Raw genomic sequence first — 23,925 nt, forward strand, 5'->3', positions numbered from 1 at the left:
AGCCTCTGTAATACTGTTTTCAAAGCAGAGCTGTTTTTAATTACAGCCTGAAGAGCTTATTGTATTACCAATAGTTAGTTAGTGAGTCTATTGATCTCAGTATAACAACATACAACTTTAGTTATTAAATAAAAGCACAATATTCCAAATACTTTACAATTCTGACATCACCAAGTGAAGTAGCTAAACAGCATTAAGAATTTCGTGTTCCTGAATGTAGTGATTAAAGATCAAGCTGGAGAGAACCCCAAGCTAGAGCTCGTTTAGTGTTATGGTTTCATCACATCGCAGAGTGTGAGTGTGTCTGAGGATGGAGGGAGCTGATGCTGTACTGCAATATGTATAAAATATTTGACTTGACTTTACGGATGCTTGGTCTCTGTGTGTCCGTCCCTGTCTCACCTGTCCATCAGGGCTGGCCTACTGTCGACACCTGTCCACTGTACGGACTCACCTGTCGGCTCTGGTCAACCACAACATCGTCCCTCCAGACAGACCCTGCGAGGCATCCGGGGGCCTCAGCAAAGAGGTGTGGAGCAAGTACCAGAAAGACTGCAAGGTGGGTGTGTGACAGAGAGGTCTGTGCAGCAGCTAACAGTGAAGCACAAAGAGAAAAGAAATGTAGGCGAGTGATTGAGCTCTGCCAGCAGGCTGCAGGAATCACAGCAACATAACAAGCATCTCAATCTTCTTCTTCCTGCTCCGTGTGACACCTCTCCACTCATTCACCTGCAGTTAAGAGGCAGAAATCACAGCAGATTGCTAAGTCATCATTGTGTCATTGGCATTGATCAAACCCCTTCGATAAATCCTGGTTATCTCCTGCTGTGCAAGTCTTATTTACAGTAATATGTTGTAAAGTGAGATATGCTGATGCAGCCTAAGTCCACCACTGAAAACTGTCAGGCCTCACAGTGCTGTGAAAATTCACATCTGTGTGTGTGACTGTTGTGTTTTTCCTTGTTGTTGCTTTGAAAATGAATATGTGCGTGCTGATTGTCACAGTGCTGATTGTGTTTAAACTTCATAGAACTTCCTCTAACTTTCTAATTAAGCGTCAGTTACCTCTCAGTGTTCCTATTATTCTGCCGTATAGTATGTCCTCCTGTGCTCTATATTCATTTTAAGTCAGGGATCATGTACTGCTCCTGTAGTCTCCCCCCTCTGCACTCTAATGAAAATTTAATGAGTTTCAGTGAAATGAAGTCTCATTACATAGTGCACTATGATACCATCATGGCTATTAAAGCAGCCACTGTAGTCATTCATTAACTCCAGCGAAGTCATCATTACTGATTTACAGTCTATTCATATCTGTGTCCTTTATCTTCTGCACTCATCTGTGTCTTCCTCTGTATGGACTGCAGTCACTCTTCCTGTCTCTCCATTATTGATGCACTTCCTCTTCCTCTCACCAGGCTTCTTCTTCCTGTCATTTTTCTTCTTCTTTTAGTTTATGTTCCCATTAACCTTTCTGTGTGTGTGTGTGTGTGTGTGTGTGTGTGTGTGTGATGTGTAGAACTATAAGGAGCTGGAGCTGCTAAGGCTGGTTTATTATGGTGGAGTGCAGCATGACATCAGGAAGGAGGTCTGGCCTTTCCTGCTGGGGCACTACAAGTTCGGCATGGGCAAAAAGGACATGAGCCAGGTACAACACACACACACACACACACACACACACACACACACAGAGTGATATTTCAATCATTTCAGAGGACATTACATTGACTTACTATACATTCACTTCATGGAATCTTCCCCCTCAAATCTAATGACTAATATCCACGACATTAGTAATACATGTCCACACACAGACACACACACACACACACACACACACATACACACACACACAGTCTTAACATGTCTCTTAATTTGAAAAACAATGCGTGATTGCCTTTTCTTCCTGTGAAGATCGATGCGAAGATCAGCGAGCGCTACCAGCAGGTGATGCGGGAGTGGAAGGCCTGTGAGGTGATCGTCAAGCAGAGGGAGAAGGAGATGCAGTCGGCTATCTTTGCCAAGCTCTCCTCAGGCAGCAGCATCGACAGCCACGTCCTGCGCCTCGTTCACAGAGACTCCACACTCAGCAATGAGGTGAAGAAACCTGCCACAATATGACTTCCATCCAACCAACGTCTGACTCCTTGTTAGACTGGTAGAGTATTAGTCACAGTGTAGTGTAATGATCCTGACTGAAGCTCCACTGATAAAATCAACATAACCCAATGCTGTAATTAACAAGTTCATAGTATTGATTATTTATGGTTGCCTTTCTGAACATTTGCATGTTTCATTATTCCAAAAACTGTTGGTTTCAAAAACATGGGAATAATTAGCATGAGCAACCAGATTCAACCAACCTCAACGACCTCAGACAGGTACAGTATATGAACGCACATTCACTGATGAAGGGAGGGTGAGCTGTAACTCAGAGTAACAAGGCTAACTGAGAAATCAAAAGACATGATTTCAGTGGTGAAATCATAAAGCATATCATTTCTGATTCTACACCCTGCGTTGCTGTCCCTCCTCTGTCACTACTAAAGTTCCATCCTTTTTCAGGTTTTTATGTCGGTGGATGAGCCGGACACTGGGAGCCAGGAGACCCCCAGTGGAGAGGACAGTACCCCCACCATGACCACCCTGGTTCCCCCTGCAGCCCTCCCTCCAGAGGAGCGCCCTCTGGTGGAGTTTGACTCCCCTGACTCAGGCCTCCCGTCCTCCAGAAACTACTCAGTGACCTCTGCTCATTCCCAGATCCTGTCCAGCATAGACGACGGTCAGAGTACAGAGGAGGAAGGGGGAGGAGGGGAGGAGGGCAGGACTCCGGGTGTGCTGGGGGGGCGTCAGGACTCTCTGACTGAAGACAGGCTGTGCTGTCAGCTGGACAAACTGGTGACCAATGGAACAGCTGCAGAGGGGATATCACCATCACTCTCCTCATATACGGTATGTACAGTATGAGGATGTGTCCGTTTATTCCTCTAACCAAGCAACTCTGCAACAGGTGGGGAAGACATGACAGTAACAGATGAAAGTAACAGATGGACAGACTGAGGTTGCTCATAGTAAAACACATAAAAGGCTAAAGAAAGACTAAAAACATTGACTTACTCATAGTCACACAGCAGTGTTTCCTTTGTGCAGATCGAGCTGCTGGACACCGTCGCCCTCAACCTCCACAGGATAGACAAAGATGTCCAGCGCTGCGACCGCAACTATTATTACTTCACCACAGCCAACCTGGAGAAGCTACGCAACATCATGTGCAGGTATGTGGAAGAGGCATTGACATCCTGCTATATTGCTATATTGATTATTTTTGCACGAACAATGAATCAAATGGTGTTTGATAAGAAAGATTGTAGTTACAAACCTACAGATAACTATCAGCCAACTCTGCAGTTCACCTCAGCGATATGGAGCTTTGTCATGCCTTTCTGCCCATTGTATTTGATTTTACAGCCCACAACTGATTCACTCTCACCACTTTCATTGTCATTTTCAACAGGCAGCTGTTTTCAGCGAAAAAGCACCTAGCAGGCAGAGAGTTAGCAACTAGCTGGAACCAGATATTTCTCTTAGCTTTGGTGTAGAACAAGATTGAGCTAAAAGAGACTGAATATTAGACTTTTAGTCACCAAATGGCAAGTTTCTATGTGAAATAATAATCCCCAAATAACTAATTACCATAGCTGTCAGAAAAATAAAGTGGAGAAAAACGTACAATATTTCTCTTTGAAATATAGAGTAGTGGCATTAAGTAGAAGAAAATGGACGCAATCAAATGAAGGTCACGTGTTTTAAAAGTTGCCCTTCAGTACAGTACTTGAGTAAATATAAGTAAACACATAAATCTAGAATTTATAAATATATATAATACAAGCACCCCTCCCACACAGTGTAACATGTGCAGTAGGCTGAGTCGAGTTGACTGTGATTTATTTGCTCTTGCTTGTGTCCGTCTGGCCTGCAGCTATGTGTGGGAGCATCTGGAGATGGGCTATGTTCAAGGCATGTGTGACCTGCTCGCTCCACTCATGGTCATCCTGGATGATGGTGAGAAGAAGGAATCATCACACATCTGCATATCTCCTGACTGGGGTTACTGTGAATAGCACAGATGAAAAATATTCATTACATAAGTGGAGCTAAAAGGCCTCATTTAATAAAAGAAATCACCAATAAACTTCACACTTACATTGCAAATGTAAGAGCAGTCATGAGCGCTTTTATGCATGAATGGGAGGTTTAGGCGGTCAGCTCAGCTAAAGTGAATTTTCTTTCCTAATTCAGATTACTGTGACATTGTTTATAAGGTTGTGTCACACAAAAGACATTCATTTATGATGTCATCAGTGTTTGAAATGTATTATTTGTTATTTGCACCCCCCCCCCCCCCCAAAAAAAAATATGATAATATGATGGGTGGTTGTGAAATGGACAGAACAACAGTTTTAGTGCTGTCCTGACTCCATGACCCTATGTTCTTCTTTTGTGTGTGTGTGTGTGTGTGTGTGTGTGTGTGTGTGTGTGTGTGCGTGTGTGTGTGTGTGTCAGAGTGCCTGGCGTACAGCTGTTTCACTCAGCTAATGAAGAGGATGAGTCAGAACTTCCCTAATGGTGGAGCCATGGACACACACTTTGCCAACATGAGGTCACTGATCCAGGTGATGGATCACTCTTACTGTGTGTAACTGTGTGTGTGTGTGTGTGTGTGTGTGTGTGTGTGTGTGAAAGAGAGAGAGTGTGTCACCCACTGACGTTCTTTCTTCTCTCACTCTGATGTCAGATCCTGGACTCAGAGCTGTTTGAACTGATGCAGCAGAATGGAGATTACACTCACTTCTACTTCTGTTACCGCTGGTTCCTGCTGGACTTCAAGAGAGGTGAACGACGTGTCCTTTCCTCTCACTTGCCTCTATTCTCTAACTCTTTGATTTGTCTTCTTCAAAGCTGCATTAAGTCATTTTGACTACTGGGGGGCCGAAAGACTCACACAGTTAGCAGTGTCTGCAGAGGGGAAGCTGGCAGGTGTTCTTGTGCTACACAAGACACACTAGCTGAGGCATCAGCACAGTGGGGGCAACAACTGGGTGGGATGACGCAAACCTCTAACATGCTCTGCAGTTCAGGTGATGCCCATGACGGGCAGCAGGAAAGAACTGATCAGCAGGAAAACTGTCTGCAGCCTCACTGGCAGGAAAATGCATCAAAACGAGCAGGACTAAATCAAAAAGGAAGTGATTAAATGGTAACCTACATACATCTTCATGAGGTCGACCATTCCCTAGCCTGGAGTCATCAGAGGTGAAGTCATGGCAACACAATGTGCCTTAAAGAGTAAAAGTAAATGCTGCACCAAGTGCTCATGATGTCACATGCATCTAATCTCAGGAGCTAAAAGTGAGGAACTGTCACATGTGAAAATGCTGACTATGAAAATGTGTTTTGTCTGTGCCTGTGTGTGTCTGTGTGTCTGTGTGTGTGTGTGTGTGTGTGTGTGTGTGTGTGTATGCAGAGCTCCTGTATGAGGATGTGTTTGCGGTGTGGGAGGTGATCTGGGTGGCTCCCAGGATTTCCTCGCGACACTTTGTCCTCTTTCTGGCCTTGGCCCTGGTCACAGTGTACCGCGAGATCATCATCGACAACAACATGGACTTCACTGACATCATCAAGTTCTTCAACGGTAAGAGACATTCACAGTCAGGACAGAGTGTATGTACATTTGATGAACTGCTTGTTTCTCACGATCCTGTCATGGTTGCCATCCGTGGACAGACATTTACAGTTTGTTGTGTCCAGTTCAAATCTAGTATACTGTAATTTGAAGAAAGCATAAGGGATGAGTGACAGGGATAAAATCTTCTCTCACAGTATGTTGATGTATGTGCAATTCAATTAAGGAACTAACTGTACACATAAATCAAAAAAATCGCGTTCATGTCTTTTTTTGTCTAATCCAGTGAATTAAATGCCTGTTTCATCAAGATACATCATCACAATGATAGAAAAAATCCAGTATTTGCTATTGAAGTGGTCCCTCTCACTGATACACACATACATCCCGCCAAGGGATAGTTAACGGCATAGAAACAGCAGTCAAATCTCTGACTGACTGCTGTATATATCATTGTATGCATATCTTCACCAGCCCGAGAAAGGATCAATTTGTGCTTACTCTCAAAAATGGACTGCTTAATTTACTGAGGTTCATTCATTAGGTATTTTATATGAAGTATCTTGAAGAATCTGGTAAATAATTCATCAAATCTACATTTCATGCTGTGGCTCATTTATTCCCAACCAGGTGTATTTGTATCTCAGGAGATACTTCTGCAGATGTTAGAGGGAACATGGAAAATAGATGATGAATAGATGAGACATCATTAATACTGCTGGTGCTGAAGGGCCTGAAGGGTAATTAGAGTGATTTCTGATTCTGATTTCAGTCATTAAATTGCAGGAAATTAGTTGGATGTCTAATTCTTAGTTTCAGGGAGGCGGGACATAATGTGGGATACAATGATGGTACAAGTGGACATAAACTTTCATGTCATCCACATAGCAATGAAAATGTATACATCTTCAAGTGATTTTCCACAGGGGTAGCATGTATGTAGCAAATGAGAGGGACCAAGAATAGAACCCTGGGGGAACCCACAAAAGAGAGGAGATATGGAGTGTAAACTCCATCACCAAGTCTATGCTGCACATCCATCATCGTACAGGAGCCTGTGTGGTTCTAACATTCATCCAACCACATATATGTTGTATATGTATGTTTCTGTAGCTGCATCTCTAACAGTGTGTCTGATCCACAGAGATGGCCGAGCGTCATGACGTCCAACATATCTTGAAGATGGCTCGTGAGCTGGTTCACAAAGTCCAGTCTCTGATGGACAACAAGTGACTGTAGAGGAGGAGGAGGAGGAGGAGGAGTGTCTTTCCCTACAGGACACTCAGCTCTTCCTCTCATCTGTCAGAGTGTCTCCAGGCCTCCTCCTATCCAGAGCAGGTTCAGGGGGTCCAGGTGTCCTCCCTGCCCAGATGAAGGCCCTGGGAGTGGGGCAGGAGCGCTGCAGAGGCGGCCCGGCTCTGGAGCTCAGCCTCAATCTGTTTACATTTACCTTCACATGGAATGCCCATGGTGTCTGTTCAGACATGTGGATTTGTCTGCATGCTTGTGAGTTTGATCACACTGTGAACGCATTCTTTGAGTCTCCCCAGTCCTACAGAGCTAGTGTGTGCATGAATACACTCACACACACACACACACACACACACACACACACACACAATCGTACACTCACACTCCAAAACAACATTGGATCTATTAACGCTCCAGTTCGCTCGAGTGTCACCCTTTTCCTGACTGAAGCAGAACATGTTGGATGTCTGTCAAGAAGGCTGAAGCGATGCCAGTGTTTGACAGATGTGTTCCTCCATCCAGTGCCCGTGGAGAATGTGAGAGTGCAGGATTTACATACAACATTGTCAGAGGAGCAGAAGACTTAGCCACGAAGAAGTTTTCATTAGTGACCAAATGGACTGTGCCAACTACCTTTTCATGAGTGTTTTCTACAACAAGCATGTGTGTTTCTACCCCACCCCCCTCCACTACCACCACCACCCTTTTTCTTTTTGTCCAAGAGTTCATTATGACGCAAATGTTGCCTTTACCAGTGACAGCCCAAGGTACTTAGTTGCACTTTCTGTGCAGGTTTCCTTCATGGTGCCTGTGAAGGCCCCACCAGAGCCCGTGGCGGCCGGAGGCACCTTAAGAAGCCAAATTGCTGAGAAAGTGAAGAAGAGAGGGTGAATTGCAGCCAACTTTCCTGAGTGTGTTAGTCAGTGGTTAAAGCATGTTAATCCTTTTTCCAAGTCAGAAGAAACAGCAACAGAGCACAACAGTCAGACAAAAGCACACAGGCCTTCCTCTTTACCTGAATATAGAACTTGGCCAGCTCTGTTTTGTAGGACCATGATTTTAGTCCAGCGTCATCACTCCCACGGGGACACTGAGGCCATGTCTCTGGTAATATTTCTGTGACTACACACATATTACATATTAGGTTTTTAAGGCAGATTCTGCTATTTTTTAGAATAAATATCTTAAAAGGTGACAGATTTTAAATAAAATAAAATAAAGGGATTTAGTATTATCCAACCACTTTTAGACCTTTATGATGGGAGATACAAATTTACAACTTTTCAAACTTTTAAACCGAGTGAAATGATTAAATATAAAGTTACATTTTGTGATTTTTCCTCTACTCTTATCCTCTCATTGTTTTGTTTTGCTGTTTTCATGGCTATTCAAAAATTTCTTAGAGGGTTTCAGTTGCACTGCTATTAGGACTTGAGGTAGCTTGTGCAAGGTTGGCTGAAGTTTCAAAGGACATAGAGCTGGAAAACAGTATTATAGATTTGAGGCTGGTTGTAAGTGGACATGAAGGGCTGAGAGAAAGAGGGTATAAGAAAATGAAACATGATTAGGACCTTTGAGAATAGAAAGACAGTAACAAATTGATTATATTTACCAGTATCTAAAGGTGGATCTTCCTTTCAGAATAAGGCTGGCATTATTCAATTTTTTTGTTATTATCAACAAATGCCATGAAAAGACAAAAAACAGCTATTCAGCTTCTCTACGCTGCCTGTGGCGTCGAGCCCACTCATCCCTCCTGAAGGCCTGAATCTTTAGAACTGGGTCTCACATACAGAGATTCATTTTTCAAAAAGGCTCCATAATTTACCAAAACAGCTGGACACTGTCGTTTTTTTAACAAACAAAAGTAAACTCTGCATTTTTCAGAGACTATTTTCAGATGTGCATTAACACACATACAATTTCTAGCATTTCCAGCAACCAACCCAAAGCAGAACGGTGTGTGTGGGATGGGTGGTAACAAAGGAACATGTGACCCAGTGTCATAGTGTGTCTCACTGATGTGTGTTTAATAGTTTTTGGAAAACAATGGAGCTCTATGGCACATGGCAATGAGATACATCAGGCTGTGGATGTAAACACGATGCTCGTTGGTAGCTTGGTGTGGGTCTGCACATGGGATTGGTTGAAAATAAGACAAATATAGAATAATTCCAGTCTTATCCTTTAAAGTAACTGGAGTCAAACATGCTCAGTGATCTTAAGGCACCATGAAGTCTGATCAGCATTGCATTGCATTCAGCTGCACTTTCAGGAAAAGTGGTTGCAATTGTCCACATTGAACCTGATCCTCCTAAACACATGCTTGGACTGGGCTGGTCTAAATAACAGATCTGTGGTCCCAGGTTTTAAAAAAGTAATAGCTGAGAAGAAGCTGCTTTTAATGCCAAACTTTCTCTAGTGTTCAGTGAGTCAGTATTAAGTTGGTTTTGGCTTCACAGTAACAGCACAGATTACATTCATGTTTGTATCTGAAGGGAATCGGGGAAATTTTTGATACTGTTTCCAGTCACCCGCATCAGAGTGACCCTTAACCTCCACCCTTCTCGCTCCTTAAAATGTCCAACACGGCTGCATATGATTTGTCATCCAGCACGGACCTGCACCTGTGATTCAAGTGCCAAGAGTCTTCCCCAATCCTGAAGTGTACTGTAGTCACCCAGCTCTCTGATTCGCTAGTTTGATCCCAGGAATGGGCAGTGGTGTAGATGTACCTCGCTACGGCCTCTCCCTCCCCCACCCTGCTGCCTGCTGATGGAAGGGGGTCGGCGGGGGAATCCAGGGCCCATAGCGGAGCTTTTTCTTCCAATCAGGACCTTGTGTACCAAAGCCTTGAAACAGCCCCCTCTGTGGCATGACGACAATGTGCAATTTCATACTGCATCTTGAAGACTGACTGTTTACTATGTGTGTAAAATATTTTTGAAAATGGTGATCTTGGATCTTTAACTACTGTGCAATTTCTGTCGTTTGAGAAAATCCGTCAAAGTCTATATTGCTGTAAATACAAACCGAAGCCCAATATTTCTATGAAGACAGTCAGAACATATATATATATATATATATAACTTATTTTGAGATCTATTTTTTATGTTGGTTTTAGCAGCACTAGCCGGAGGTGTATACTGTGCAGAAATGCAGAATGTGCAGACTATGTTACACGTTGACTGTTAAGTGTTCTTTCTCAATGTTGTGCACTGATTTCAAGATTTCAAATTTCTATTTATTTAGAGAGCCAATGATTGCATTGCTGAATATGTATTGGTAAGGATGTATCATTTGCCTTGAATGTAATGTATTATTAAATAAGAGGTTGTTCATTAGTGGGCTGCTCTCTTTCCTTTGAGCGTTTAATGTGACAGACACGATGTTCTATGACTTTAAATGAGTTACATAAGTTCCTTCTCTGTTTATAATGAATTGCTTTAATTAATAGTTATACTAACAATGGATCAAATGACTGTGTGTAATATGTGTGTAATGAGTTGTTTGTATTTACGAGCCCATAGAGAATTATTAGCCATCTCTGCAGTTCCCTCAGCCTCATTGTTTTGGTGTTATGGCCCACATCTTTAAAGCTGGGGTTCAGTCTCACAGCTCTCATTAGCATCACAGTGCTGTTTTCAGCTTAAAGAGCCCACAGTACACTACCTGCCCTGCACCGAACAGCACAGATATTTCTCACACAGAGAGAGAATACTGGACCTATGTAGATCAGGTGGACGTAAACACGACTCCAAGTGAATGCTAATGTTGCTGTGCCTGCTGGGAGAAGCAATGCTTCGCTTAAAATTTTGCTATATAAACTTTATTAAAGGGACAGTGGTGTTGCAGTGCCCCCAAGTGGTCAAAGACAAACAGTGAATGCGGACTTAAAACCCAAATCATCTAAATGAATGTTTGATTCAAGTAGCAAATACGTTTTGATCATACAATGTGGTGTTACGTCTCACTGAACTGTAAATGTAGTCATTTACGGATACCTGTTTTTGAGGACAGTCACAACTTGGAAAAAGGCTTAAAATTCAGAATAGTTTTTCATTCATGTGGTCAGAAGTGTTTCAGGAGTCTGGAACAGTATGAAGTGTTGTCAAAGCACCTTTTCCAAAGATTACAGGGTATTTATTTTTCACTAAACCAGATGCTTAACTCCGTGACTCCAGATTAATTCTGTGTGGCGCTGGGTGTCATCTGTGGTTTGCTCTGGACCAGTTTGATTAAACACAACTTTATTTAGGAGCTTGTACCACAGTATCAACTAAAGTGTCAGGTTTTAAAAGCAGAATTTGACACAGTGCCCCTTTACAACCCAGCCACAACAATTTGAAATGAATCAAACTCAACAGAACCTTGATAGAGCATGGAACTGGGCCTTTTGGCACACTTGCTTGCTTTGCCGGGCTGGTGATGGACCCTTGTTCATGTGAACAACCTCCAAATTTATTTATCATTGTCAAAGACTGTAAAGACGTATTAGGACCTTGTGTTTAAGGAAACATTTATGTCTGACATTTTTGATTTCAAAGGTTGTTTTCATCGGTATCTTCCCATCAGTCTCCTCTCCATCTTTGGTCATACTGGACTGAATGGTGACATTAACCCTTCTTTGAAAAGAAAACAGGCTGGCAACAGGTTTAAAAAAAAAGCATTGTTTATCACGGTTGATACTTCAAACTGATCAGTACCCATGACATTGCACAATACAAAGGCATGAAAAAAATGTAACATTAAAATAGGTATTGCATTTTCCAAAAGCTAATTTTCCATTCATAAATACTTGCGATTTCAGTTCACTGCAGTTTCTTACAACAGAATCACAGAGATTTTTTCCTAAATAGCCAGAAATCATTTCTAAAAATTGATGAGCGTGATGTGACACGAAAAATAACAATCAGCAGACATTCTGTGGGTGTGAGAAGTATTAGTATATGGTTTTTTTGTACAGTACAACATCGAAGGCCAAGAGTTCTCCATACAAGAGAAGTGGTAGCAGCCCGCAGGAGGAGGCGCGGACTCCGGTGAGGACACTGTCCTGCTGTGGTCATGTGACCTTTGAAAGGTGCCCAGGCCTGACACAGCTGGTGAGATGAGTGAGACGATGTCCATGATTCGCTGTTCCACTGCACCGAGTCCTGTTCCAACCAGAGCAGAGAGGGTTAGTGTTCCCACTGCGACTCTGACAAAACATCTCATTCATCACTTCATGCAATGACCTTCCAGGACTCAGTGTGAAACACTTTCCTGTGAGCTGAGGCCATTATCTGATGGGTTTGTTAATGCTCTTATGCTGTCGCCAAGTGCTCACTCATGGTGGAATTGTGGGTCTCTGTAGTTTAAAGAGTTTTATCCTGACTTGCTCTGTATGGAAAGAGATAACTTCTGTTGGTGCTACATAAATAAGACTTAATTGGGCAGCAGATCCCAGCCAAGAAATACAGGTCTAACATACACTAAAGGGACACACTGTCCACTGGCTCCAGCTACATATTGAGTGTACAGACGTGACAGTGCTATGGATCTTCTCCTCTAACTCTAGACAAGAAAGAAATAAGTGTATTTCCCAAAATGTTGAACTACTCCTTTGAACCATCCATATTCTGATAATCAATGAATTGTTAACACGCCATTATCAAAGCAAAAAGATCAAACATTCTGTGGGGATTTCCTATTTTTCTGTTTTATATCTCAGCAAACCGGGTTTCTTCAGGTTTCCTGCTGTTGATCACAACACAATGATGTGATCAAGGTGTTTTTCATTGTTTTCTGACGTTGTTTTGGACTGCATGTTAATTGATTAATTACAGCTACAAGCTACAATCTCAATGGAAAACTCATCAAATGTACCAGTGTGTGTAGCACACCTCTTCAATATTGCAGGATGTTACAGGGATTACATGAGAAAAGAAATGCCACTAAACTGGATGTGTTGGACAGTTCTCTGGGTTATCTTTATTAGAAGCTGAATGAGTCGGCAGGGCAGATCAGTTCAGATGCTGAGTGTTTGAGGACATGGAAAAACAGCATCTCCGTTACACAGTTTGTCCACTTCAGAGCACTGACGAGTTGATTCTCACACTTCAAATGTGCTGCTCAGTACATGCTGGCCACGATTCTTTAATAACTACACAAAGGGCTTTACAAAAATGTTGTAGTCATGTGTTTACTCATGCTCTTAAAGTCTAGTGTTGGCCAGCCTCTAATCCTTCAGGTTTCTTAAGGTGATAGTGTAATTTAGTAAAATCTAGGTATTTCACAGGTTCAAGCTATTTACAGCCTTATTGATAATAAATGGCACAATAACTTTTGTGGATACTGCATCAGTGACCATAATAATACTGTAGAGATTCTGAATAATTACCATTATGTCAGAGAAAATGCACAGCAATTCATCAACTCATTAGAGAACTACTGTCGTCTACAGTTATATTATAGGACAGCAGTGATGGAGCACATTTACACAACCACTGTGATACTTCATTTGAAACTGTGTTTTTATGGCCCTTTTTACTCCACAATTATCTGACAGTTATAGTTACATGTTACTTTGCAGTATCACTTTTTTACACATAAAGCATCAAATCAAGACACCAGGAATGATTAAATCCCCAAACACAGTGTGTGTAAATCAGTGTAACTTGTATTCAAACGCATCAAGATGGAAAAATCACATAACAAATGAGTGTTTACAGTATGAGATCATTAGATTATACCTACTCATCCACTGACATGTAAGCAGCATTTTACTGTTATGGCTGGTTGAGGAGGAGCTCGTTTCACCTATTTTGTACACTGTTTACATTCTACCATAATGTGGTTTATATGTAAGATCTCAATTTGCCACGTCCAGCTGTACCTGTGTGTTGCGGTGATGGCACTCTCTCTGCTCCTAACTTGGGTTGGGTCTCTCTGCAGACTTCTGAATCTGTATTGAGGAGCAAAGGGCAGAAAACAGACAAGCAGCAGTTACAATATCTGATCTCAGGGCGACAGGCAGCTCTGTGGCAAAGTAAGGAAACACCAGACGATGCAACTTGGGCGACCCACATGATGGCCACAGTCAGCTGCCTCACTGACTTTCACACATTCGTTTTCCTCCCACCCTCTTCAGTGAACATGGAGGCTGATTGCGTTGATCAAAAGGCATTGTTAGCAAGTCAAAAGCAGACACACTCTCTTCTGAAGCGCGTGGAAACTAGATGAAAGTGTCTATGTGTCTATCTACCAGAGGAGGGCAGAGGTGCTCTTCAGCCAACATCAGGCTCCTAAACCAAGAGAGAGCAAGACAACACAAAGAAACTAACAGAACAAAATAACCACTAAAGATCAAAAACATGAAGACAATCATGAAGCTGAGACCAGGAAACAACAAAAGGCTGCGTTATATGGCGAGAAACTCAAGTCAAAAACAAGAGATGAGTAACTGTGAGCAGATGGAAATCTGGAATGAGATCTTTCACTGAGCTGCAGATGGCTGAACTCAAATCAGACACTAAAAAGGCTGAATTTGGAAATAGAAAGAAAAAGCTCAACAACAGGCAGAAATGTTACTGTACCTGTGATTGTTCTTTTAGGAAATCTGGTAGCTGAAATTCACCTTTAAAGACCTGGAAAAACAAAGGACCAGGTTTAGAGATTTAGAGCTCCACAAATTCATTGAATCTGCATGAAGGAATCAGATGGATTACCATGGTGAAGATTTACTGGATCATCGGTTCACTTTCTTAAATCAACTGAGAAATGAGACGTGTGCAATGGCACCATTATCACTGCTGCTGTCTATGCTGAGCTGACACAGCCTGGGCGGGGGAAGGATGGGGGGGTGGGGGTGGGGGGGGGTCATTTAAGGTGAACGTTTCCACCCTAAAAGCTGGAAGCTGCTGGAAGCATGCCAGGAATTTCATGATCTGCCCCTGGTGTCATGTCATTTTCCCCCGGGGTGCTGACATGGGACACGTCTGAGAGGTGAAAAGACAGAGCAGAGTGTGTGTGTGAGTGTGAGTGTGTGTGTGTGTGTGTGTGTGTGCGCATTGGACGTGTCTTTCCAGGAAATGAAACCCTGGGTCTCCCTCTCTTGCTGGCCTCAGCCACACAGTCAGCACATAACTGGGACTTCTCCTGGATCTTTCAGGATTACTCGGAACATGCGTCTTATTGCAGTATCTGCACAGGAAGGCATCTCATTCACGGCCCGTGGGAACAACACTGTTGCACAAGGTCACTGACAGATAAAGAAGAATGTGGAGGGAACTTGGGCTATAAGGTACACCAGTGTGGTGATGGAGAGAAGCTGAATATCAGAGGAAGTGAACAGATAGAGACATGAAGATGAGGAGCTTCTACAGTCCATCAGGGGGCAGCAGTGAGACCACACTGCTCACAGTTGTGAGCTCCTTTTCTCTATAGCGTAATGTGTGGAGTAGTGATGATGTATGTTGTTTTGTCATGAAGTGTTATACAGTTTAGTAATGTGTAACCCATTTGTTGTCTTTTCCCTACATGCTCAATCATTACATTTAATTGTAGACCTTGTACAAGACGCTTTGGCAGTAGTGGCCTTTTCTGACCATTCGTCAAACCACTCCCCAAACCAACACTGTAGCTGAGCAACTCTAATTAGGCACAGCAAGCCTGCCAAACTCTGGATGTGTCCACATGTTGAACTGTGTGCATGGGGCTGTAGTAAGAGCCACTCTCTCTAGCCAAAGAGTTTAGAGGGTAATGTCTTTTTGTATTTTTTGGTCACTTTTCCAAAATTAAAGTTCCCTCTGCCTTCGCACTGTATTGGAAAATGCCTGGATGACTCCACTTTGTATAAATTGTCTATATTGGATTACCATTCTCTGTTACTGAAACCCAAATTAGAAACCAGAAAAAATAAGGTTAAATTTGAGAAATGGATGATGTTCAGCTGTGATCGTGAGCGCCTTGCTAACTGGCTTATGTCCTTCATTAGTAATCAGGCATTACTTTCAAGGCCAAAGAGCTCATCATTGGCTTCCTGTGTTATTTAATGGTGTTACAGCCTGCATTAGAGAGAGGCCTGGTCAGGACCACTGTCTCAGGTCCACTGTCCTCTGTTACTTCTTCACACATGCTCCTGCATTACTCTATTGCTTACATTTGGTGTCTGAATTATACTGTTTTGATCTATGTTAAAATTGTCATTATTGAGGGAAAGGAGAAAAACATTTTTTGGAAATGCAAACAATTGAGTATAAATTTAACCTGTGTGTTTCTTCTTCACGAATGTTCCTGTACAGTCAGTATGTGAACAGGCTTATGTTACAGCAAAATAATGTTACTTCTGAGAATTTCAAAGTGGGAAAGGGCCTTAGCGATAGGTCAATGCAAATAAAGTAAATCTGAATTTGAAATTTGACTTCTAAACACTGACGGACATCAAAGTCTCTGACATATGAAACAACTCCACAGATTCTTTAAGGACAACATGGATGGTTTTCTGTTTCCTCCCTTAACACCTCTTATTCTTTTTCAGGGACAATGGGCTTCCATCACACGGCCAATAGGAGGTGCTGAGTTACTGTGATCACATAATCAATGAAATTCTTCCAGGAAGCTGTGCTGAACCTCCACACCGAGGGAGGAGTGGGGCATAAGTCCTGTGCCCCCCTCCTGGGCTCCAGTGATTAAAACTTCCCCAAAACACAAAACTCATTCCTTAATCCCCCTTCGTGCCTTCATGCATGCTTGCGTGTTTGCCTGAAGTGGACGCAGGGCCAGAAACTGAGCGTAACACCAGACAGAGAGAGGCCAGCGCATGTTTCTGATTTCCTCCTGGGTGCCATTTTGCAGCTTTGCTCAGCGTACAAAGGCTCCAGGCCAGACTGCTCCGAGCCCGTCCAAACCTTCTGCTCTGACAGAAAAGGGCCTGCATGCTAAGGAGAAGTGGAGCAGAATGCCCGGCAGTTGTGCACTAGCTCACACGCTCAAGGTAATAAATCCAAGTGGGGTGTGATTAGGAAATGTACAGAAGAGGCCGAGCTGTCCTTCAGAGTGAAGACACGCAGAGATGAAGGGCTGCTTCTGGGAAAGGCCAGACTTGATGTCTGCATGATGGGATACTGCAGTAATATGAAGCCAGTCTGCTCCTGTCCAGCAGACTGTGACCTCAAGCTCTATTAACTCTGAAGGATCTGTTAAAATGCTCATGAAAGGAGGAATATTCATAAGGTCTCTTCTACTGAGTCTGATAAAACAAGTACAAATACTGCTCAGCATGATCAAAGGCCCTCTGACTGCCAATGCAGGGCTCGCTCCCAACAGCTGACAGACTGAGATGATACTTTGCTGCCTTCCTGTCATCTTCTTAGAGTTAGAGACGGCAAACTGACCTCTTTAAGAGCAGCACGTTGCTGTTCATTAGACTCTGTCCTCTCAACAACAAGTTTGTTTCTCTTTAGAACTATAAGAAGCTTCTGGTCCAGCTGCACTTTTTAATTAGGAGCACAACTGCATGTTGAGCTTGACTTTTTGGTATCCATTCAGGAACTTTATGAGTTTGTGTTTATAGGTTCATTCTATTTATGATACTTCCCGTCTTTCTTCACAGCTTTTCAGAAAACCCACAATAAAATCAGGCATTTGGGCTGGAATGACCGCAAAGAATATTCCAACCTGACCCTAACGACTGAAGCGGAAGGATCAAACATTCCCAACTCAAAAGTGAAGAGAGGAGAAACCCTGAAAACCTGCCACAGCATGCCTCAGCAGAGCAAGGCAGAGCCCAGTCGGGGAGGGACCAGCACAGTCCGGTCAGCCAAGGTGCCTGCTGGTACAAGCAGCAGGTCAGTCCAGTGTGGTAGTGCCAAACTAAACCCTGCAGTGGTTCAGCATCAGTATTATGGCTGGAGCTCCCTGTGACTAAGCCCTGGTCCCAGGGGGTTAAACGTGGTAACAGTCCAGTGCGTTTGAAAAGCTGCCAGTGTCGAGCCACAGTCGGCAGGAGAGAATGTTTCTGCTACTTCCACCCTCTCTGTGTGGAAACTTTCCAGGGATATTGTTACCTCTAACAAAATGCCTCTGTTGGAACTGCACACTGAAACTCTTCAGGAGACCGGGTGTGTACGCATGCTCAGCTGTTTGTGTAGGCAGGGGGTCCCCTGACCAGGGCTGCACTATGGTTAAAAACAAAACTCATCATCTCAGATTATATTGTACCATTTTCAAACATCAGTGTGAGATGCTTTTTTTTTTTTTGAGAGAGAGAAAATTTTTCAGATGATTTTCATTTCCTAATCTTCCTACTCAGATTTTTGCCAGGGTGCCTAAACACCCTCAGTACAAATAATCAAACCATTTAAGGTCCTTGGACTGGGTCTGGAATCCCAATATTTTTTGGACAGAAAGAAATGTGTCTTCAGTGCAGAAAACTTTCAGGCACTGAATCTCTTGTCAGATTCATCATCTTGTTTACTTATTCTTTCATTTAACTCCTGATTAGAATGTAAATTCTTGTTTAGGTGAAGTTCTTGTATAGCTGCTTGTTTCGAGACTACAATTAACATTTGAGAGAAAAAAACAAACAGAAAAGCAATCCAACCAGATATTGACTAACACTCCACACTGTGTTACGGACAACCCCTTTATGCACATCGGAATGTCTCTCAACCTTTCCACACAGAGAAACCTGCGTTGAGGAATCTTTTTCAGCTAAATGACAAATAAGGTTGCACTGAAAATTTTAGCCTTAAAGACAATATCTAGCCTTAACTGGGTATTGATAACTGACAATACAAGAGCTCTGGGTGACCTTCTCTTTTCATGCTTGAAGGTTGAGTATTCTTTAAATGTGCTGCGCAATTGCTTTCATCCCACTGATTCCCCAATCTCTCTTCAAGATTCTGTGTCTTTTGTGTCTTTGTAATCTCAATACAATGAATTGTACAAACGGGGACAACAGCACGACCTTTAGAGCAGCCTGTCCTCATTCATGGTGCTGCACTGTTGTAGCTGTGTGAAGAATGAAAAAAAAGACAGTTTGATTAAAAAAAAAAAAAGTTCAAACCCTGCCTTACTTTAAAACCTCAACACAGCTGGCCAATCTGAAAGTTACAAAAATTGTTGGACGCAGATCTCCTGGTTCCACCAGGTTTCTGGTGTTAGGTGATCCAAATGATCCAAAAAGGCTCTTTGTTTGAAGCATACTGAGGCCTTAAGCCCCCTCTGTGCAACTGGAGCAGACCCCAGCCATATGTGACTGACATGAATCAAAAGAGGAAGTCTGAATAGATCAGGCAAACACAAACTCAGTTCAACGCTTGATCTGAGCTAAAGGAATAAGACGCATTGATCGATAAACACACTTCATATCAGGTCCTCTTTAATAAATCTTTTAACCACTTTCTTCTTTTCATGCTTGTCCAGCCAATGGTTTCATGAATATGAGTCTCTTGTTGAGGTCTAAGAGCCAAAGAGCGCCACGGTGGCCAAGCACTGATGGCGGTCCTGAATCAATATGATATGATTAGCCTGCACATCATTAACTGTCCTCACATCAATATTAGGGAAAAGGCCCAGCCACAGACCCAAAGCTGGATGAGGAACTCTCCAGACGTTTGCTTCTCATCTCTCCACTAACTCATCTTATTATTGTTACTGTGGAGAAACTGAGAACTTATTGATCCCAATATCCATTTCTCACCAGGGATCAGCACAGCTGCAAAGCCACTTAAAAGCTATTGATTGTGGCTTCAAGAGCCAGGCCTGACCAGCCTCATTTACAGCAAGCTGGAACGACCTCTGATCGCCAGCAGTCAGAGGTGAAGCAGTGAAGAGCAGAAGTCCAGGTACGGTCAGTTTGAGTTTCATTAGTGGAGATCTCAATGCAAGAAACAGTACATATAGATGCTTGGGTTCGGTTTCAACCCATTGGTTGTATGTCAAATTGTATCAAAATTGCAAGCAACCAACCAAAGTGTCAACAAACTTCAGCAAGTCAAAGTTCAAGCTGCCGATTGTTAAATTCACTGACCATAACTGTTGCAGGCAAACTGATTATATAGAAATATCACTCAGTGGGCTAATGTTAAATTCAACACTAATCTTAGTCTTCAGTTTTTCAGGAACACTTAACCGACTGGTTCCTTTTTTAAAAAAAAGAACCCCAACCACTGAAACAAACAACAGCAATATTTTATCTGATTCTAATAATGTAAACAAGGTGTGTTCATGATGATGCTTGGTAAAATCTTATCTTGTTTAATACTGTGTAGACCACAAATACAGTGCAGAGGTTTGATTTAAGTTCTATTTAAACTAATCACAATATTGATCAAAGAAATCACAATTAGATAATTAGTACAGCTTTATACAACATTGTGGCCCAAACCAACCTGAAAAACCAGTGTCTCTGGGTCAGGTACAAGAACTCCTCGACTAGACATAGTTATCAACAGCCTTCATGCACTGCTACACATCCAGGGTAGTGAACTAAAATGAGCAAGCACAGGCAATCTTCTTCCGACAAGGTCCAGGCCTCCTCTCTACCTTTGCATGTCTACAAACGAATCCCTGGAAGCCTTCTGGGTTAAATCAATAGAAACACAGAGGTTCTAGGGAGATAGACATCGACACTGTTAACTGCTTTGGCCACAGGGCAGACAATGCTTGGAAAGATTACCTTGAAGACGGGTCTTCACTCACAGTAAAAAACAGCAAGGCACCACAGAGATAAGGCTGCTGTCAACAGGTCAAGCTTCCTTAATCATCCACATTGCTCAGTCTTCACAATACAAACAAGCATTGTGTTCTACGTCTGCCTCCTAACTATTTCTCTTCTGAGCAGCTACACCCTGGATGCATATTCTGTGGTGAAATCAGGACTGAAGAAGAGATGAGACAGAGGGCAAATATTTGGATGGGGCTGGGTGAAAATTCAAGACAGCAGAGAGAGCATTTCCACATGTGGTTTCATCATACGGTTTAGTTCAGGGCTGGTTGCCAGATGTCTTATGCAATGCAACACAGAAATTGGGGGGTGGGGGGGTGAATTTAGTCAGATCCAATGCCCAGCATTCAAATAAAAATCCTCTCCCTCAATAAAACCTTGAGTAATTTAGAATTAAAATGCCAGGAATTAAACTTTTTTGTTAGCTCTTGCCTCTTAGAACAACACATAAGCTGGAATGACCCTGACCAACAAACAGGACGAACATGGAGAAAGGGAAAGAGGATCACGCTCCTGGAGTACGGTAAATCAAAACAGTTGAATCTGGAGATTGTTAAGAAAACATGGTCATCTCTTTTTATGTGAGTTATGCAACATTTTCCTGGACACATCCAGCAGCTCTGAGAAATGAACAGCCACATCCATACCTGTCTCCACATTAAAACCGCGTTTATACACCCCAACAACCACACAGAGTATGCAAGACTACTATATGTAAACTTTGAAAAGAAGAAATAGCAATACATTCTATCAAAAATGAAACATTTAAGCAATACATGAGACACACCTTTCCTCAATTCAATACACTGCTGTTTTGCTCTACAATCTTACTAGATTACGGTTACTTAATACTAAAGCGTCCGTTGTATTGCTGTGTAACAGACATTAGTCATTTCTGACTTAATGACTCTTCTGTGCTTGTGTTACTTTGCCACTATGTCTAAGCATTTACCATAATCCTGTTGTTGCTGTGTTACACAGACTAGCTTTAATATTGTTTCTTGGATATTATTGAATACTACTGGATGGTGACGAAGAAGGAACTGGGTCCCTGGGTGCCGGTGGGCTAGCAGCCCACCGCTCCTGGTCTGCCGTGGAGGAAGGACTGACCAGGATGGGTTAAACGTGGAGGAAGAATTTCACTAAGCATGGCGTGTGTGTGCATGTTGTGAAGCGTGACCAATAAAGCACGTCTTTTTTATTGAATGCTAATGATGCCCCATGTCTGCTGGATGTGTTAATAAGCAGTTGGTTGCTAAGACATTCAACATAACACATTTATGACACAACTTTATGTTGATGTTGTGTTTGGGTTGTAATAAAAAACTACTGAGGTTCAGTACCCAGCCTGGAGGTAAATAACCCCATAAAATAACAGACAAAACGCAGACACCATTGTCTTTAAGTATTCTAACATGTTTAAGCAAACTGACCACAGTGCACTCTGAAAAATGTTTTGTTCACTTGGAGGAACTGGCTGATAGGAGATCCTCCTGCTGGAATTCCAGCCCAGGAGGAAAGGGAGGGGGAGGGCAAGCAGACAATAATATAAACCCTGCAGCTGGGTTTGATACAGGGAAATCACACTAATAACCTGCAGATGTACACAGCATAAATCTGAGCAAACGAGCATCAATACACACGTTGTCACCAAGACACGCAAGTCCATTGTGAGAAGGGTGTTAACCATTTCAGGGAGCAGAGGCAGAGGAAGAACCAGCAGAGACGTGGATATTTACTGCATCCAAAATATGTCAACAGGACCACAGGCACATTTGAAAAGCATTAACATGCAGAACATGGTGATAAGGCGGATGGAACAGCATGAGGATTTGATATCTGACCTGCAGTCTGACATATGGCAGCTATGATAGAAAATTGGTTACATACACCATAGAGACACAGCTTTAAAGCACCGGTCCAACATTTTGGCAAATGTGTTTGTTTGTACTCATCTAACAATGAGACAATGTTAAGAGTAGTTGACTTTAACAAGACTGATCAACAACAGCTGTCCGTGAGGACTGCAAGTAGTATCTCCAAAACCACGGGGCCAGAGGCATAGAGCTCGACAGCAGGGCTTCTCAAAGTCTGGACCTCGGTCTGTATCTGGACAGAACAGCACATCAGTCCAGACCCAGCACACGTCTCAGTGACTGTTAACTCCGAGTCAGAGAATCACTGAGCTGGTCTATTAGATGCGAGAGGCCTCACTTGGGTTTATTTTTTTTGGCCACCTGTAGTATTGAGTCCCATACTGAGTATTTCAGTTTGCTTCTTTGGATCCCAGAGGGGGGTTTTAAGTTGAGATAAGGGTTCATTCATTGTTAGCTAAAACGTGGCTTTTATATTGAGCACTGACTGCCTGAGAGCATTTTCTGATTAAGCTAGTCATCATTATGGATTTCCCAAGTTTTTCTGACTCTATTTACACTACTTTAGACTAACAAAAATAACATTCATTTTGTAAGAAAGTGAAAATATTAAACAATAGGCTCATTCAGCCAGTTTACTTATATGAGAGCCTGACCCCCACAGCGTATTCTTAGAAGAATGTAGTTGAGGACCCCTGCCATAACTCGTGTTATGAATAGACAATACATTATGAAGTGTAGCGTTTCTATTTTAAAGAACATTTTTTTTACTGATTAGTGGTTTGTTGGTGACATTGAATATACAGTGCAGCTGGAGATTGCTCACAGTGATCCTGTCTCCAGATGACTGTGGTTTCAATGCAGCTGATTTTTCATTGATGTCATGGCGCCCTTAACTGCTTGAGAGAGTGTTGTGTGATGTTGCTGCTGAGTTCACACATTAACTTTGCACTGGAGAATTTGCTATCAGCTCCAAAATCGCAGATACAGAATCTGTCTCCTTTTCTTTATACAAAATTTCTACAACTAGTGTGAATGTAGTTGTAAGAACATGTCTGAGTCAGAAAAAAATATGGAATAACTGTCTGAGTTTTGTCTGCCTCTGTTTCATGCTGGCCTAATCACAAGAGAATGAACTGATTCAATATTAATTGTTATCACTGATCGTTCCAGACCTCTGACCTTGAATGAAAATCAGATGTGGATCTTTGAATGATAAGTTTGAGAACCCCAGCCCTATAGTGCATACATCCACAGCTAAATATATGCTTACATACGACGACCAATGTGCATGAAGGATGTCCCTAAAAACTTATTTCCCTGACAATTAAAAGGAAGTTTAAACAGTCAAAATTGAGCATGATCTAATCTGTAAGGTTAAACACTCTGGAAAAATACTGCCCATAAGA

General features: G+C 42.4%; 2 protein-coding genes across 4 annotated transcripts in view; one reads left to right on the forward strand and one right to left on the reverse strand.

Moving 5' to 3' along the window:
* Positions 1–10,278, forward strand: part of sgsm2 (small G protein signaling modulator 2) — an 80,119-nt gene extending 69,841 nt beyond the window's left edge. For both annotated transcript variants that reach the window (XM_076734724.1, XM_076734723.1), the window contains 10 exons: positions 414–559; positions 1,520–1,648; positions 1,915–2,097; positions 2,566–2,952; positions 3,151–3,275; positions 3,980–4,062; positions 4,564–4,673; positions 4,796–4,892; positions 5,525–5,692; positions 6,828–10,278. In XM_076734724.1, coding sequence (XP_076590839.1) covers positions 414–559; positions 1,520–1,648; positions 1,915–2,097; positions 2,566–2,952; positions 3,151–3,275; positions 3,980–4,062; positions 4,564–4,673; positions 4,796–4,892; positions 5,525–5,692; positions 6,828–6,916 — 1,517 coding nt within the window. In that variant the 3' untranslated portion in view covers positions 6,917–10,278. The remainder of the gene's footprint in view (positions 1–413; positions 560–1,519; positions 1,649–1,914; positions 2,098–2,565; positions 2,953–3,150; positions 3,276–3,979; positions 4,063–4,563; positions 4,674–4,795; positions 4,893–5,524; positions 5,693–6,827) is intronic.
* A 1,310-nt stretch (positions 10,279–11,588) lies between these two features.
* tpst1 (tyrosylprotein sulfotransferase 1) overlaps positions 11,589–23,925 on the reverse strand; it is a 45,782-nt gene continuing 33,445 nt past the window's right edge. Inside the window, exons 4-6 of one of the 2 annotated variants that reach the window (XM_076734974.1) lie at positions 14,509–14,559; positions 13,809–13,877; positions 11,589–12,087 (exon numbers count right to left, since the gene is read on the reverse strand). In XM_076734974.1, the coding sequence (XP_076591089.1) occupies positions 13,842–13,877; positions 14,509–14,559 (87 nt within the window). In that variant the 3' untranslated portion in view covers positions 11,589–12,087; positions 13,809–13,841. The remainder of the gene's footprint in view (positions 12,088–13,808; positions 13,878–14,508; positions 14,560–23,925) is intronic. The other variant, XM_076734975.1, reaches the window with a different exon arrangement.

This window comes from Chaetodon auriga, chromosome 7, assembly GCF_051107435.1.
Source record: "Chaetodon auriga isolate fChaAug3 chromosome 7, fChaAug3.hap1, whole genome shotgun sequence".
Classification (NCBI taxonomy): domain Eukaryota; kingdom Metazoa; phylum Chordata; class Actinopteri; order Chaetodontiformes; family Chaetodontidae; genus Chaetodon; species Chaetodon auriga.